Source organism: Centruroides sculpturatus, unplaced genomic scaffold, assembly GCF_000671375.1.
Source record: "Centruroides sculpturatus isolate CEXI.00-Female unplaced genomic scaffold, Cexi_2.0 scaffold3086, whole genome shotgun sequence".
In the NCBI taxonomy this organism is placed as follows: domain Eukaryota; kingdom Metazoa; phylum Arthropoda; class Arachnida; order Scorpiones; family Buthidae; genus Centruroides; species Centruroides sculpturatus.
The window spans coordinates 1-1,315 of NW_019387276.1; the positions used below are offsets into that span (position 1 = coordinate 1).

Here is a 1,315-nt window from a genome sequence, read left to right on the forward strand (position 1 = left end):
TACACATCTTAATATAGACATTTGATTTTTGAAATTACTTTCTTCTTCTGCGGATTAAATTAATTTTTTTTCATACATATTGTAGGCTTTTCTGGTATTTCATTGAAAACTATCTTCCCCGAAACATGTTTAGCTCGAATGAAACACGCGCTCTCGAGGGATGGGCTCTATCAATTAAATAAGGCAACGCAATAATTAGACAATATGACAAGGAAATATTTTCCAGAAAGACTTTATGGTAAAGTGACACGTAATTACATATTTGATACAAGAAAAAAAAAACAATAAACAGTATCGTCTTCGGTATAGGTAACGTCGTTACCTTTAAAAACTCGACTATAACATAAATTAAAGTAGCATTTAATTATTATATAACTATTGTCAAAATGTACACAAATTATGACTCGGTTTTAAATGAAAATGTGCTGTAACTAGTATACAACATAAATTAAATTTTCCAAGCCCGAGGGAAGAAATGGGAGAAATTAACTCTCATTGTAGTGCGAAGTTAGTTTTCTATAACAGGCAGACTGTGAATCACGTGGCAAAAAACTCTGATTTTGATTGGCATTACTCGGCGCTAGTTATTTTACAGATATATACGCATAGACATTTGATTATTACGTACAGTACCGCATCGAAAACTGCAGATTAAGAAAAATACAGGTATTCATCATGTGTCTGTTGAGTTCGTTCCAAGTTCTGTTAAGTTTAGTTATTATTACTCTTTTTGTGATATATTCACTACGAAAGAAATGGAGAAACAGAAGGAAACAACAGGAAAATGATTCGACTTCGAACAAATATAAAGAGAATTCGTCTGTATCTGGAGGTAAGTCAATGATTGAATATTTTTCGTTATTTTAATTTTTAAAATATCATTAATTTAACACGAAAAAACAGATTTCTTTTTCCTATCTATCCACCTTTAAATAAAAATAATTCGTTATACATTTTGAAATAATTTAATAACTTCTTGTAAATTACTACAGTATGTTTAACCCAACCAGTTATATTTGATGTTTTTCATTTATAAAATTTAATCCATGAATTTTTTTTTTGCTAGTAAAATTGACTTTCCATTTATCTTTCGCCTATAATTGATATTTTTTAATAAAATCTATATAAATGTCTATAACAGCTTCTATAAAACTGTGTAATGCTTTTATGGCCAACTGTCGGTAAATAATTTCATGCTCTTTCTCTTGAAATGCTTCAAAATCTATTAGAATCGCATTCTGTAATTTTATATAAATAAAAATTAGGATTAGTATTATTTTATATTTAATAAGAAAATAACGAAAAGATTTCATAC

At 28.1% G+C, this 1,315-nt stretch overlaps 1 protein-coding gene across 1 annotated transcript in view; it reads left to right on the plus strand.

Annotated features, from left to right (window-relative positions):
- Nucleotides 1-640: 640 nt before the first annotated feature.
- The window catches only part of LOC111616332 (cytochrome P450 4V2-like), a gene marked incomplete at its 3' end in the record, with an annotated part of 11,726 nt that continues 11,051 nt past the window's right edge, over nt 641-1,315 (plus strand). The window contains exon 1 of the mRNA XM_023357756.1: nt 641-832. Coding sequence (XP_023213524.1) covers nt 676-832 — 157 coding nt within the window. The remainder of the gene's footprint in view (nt 833-1,315) is intronic.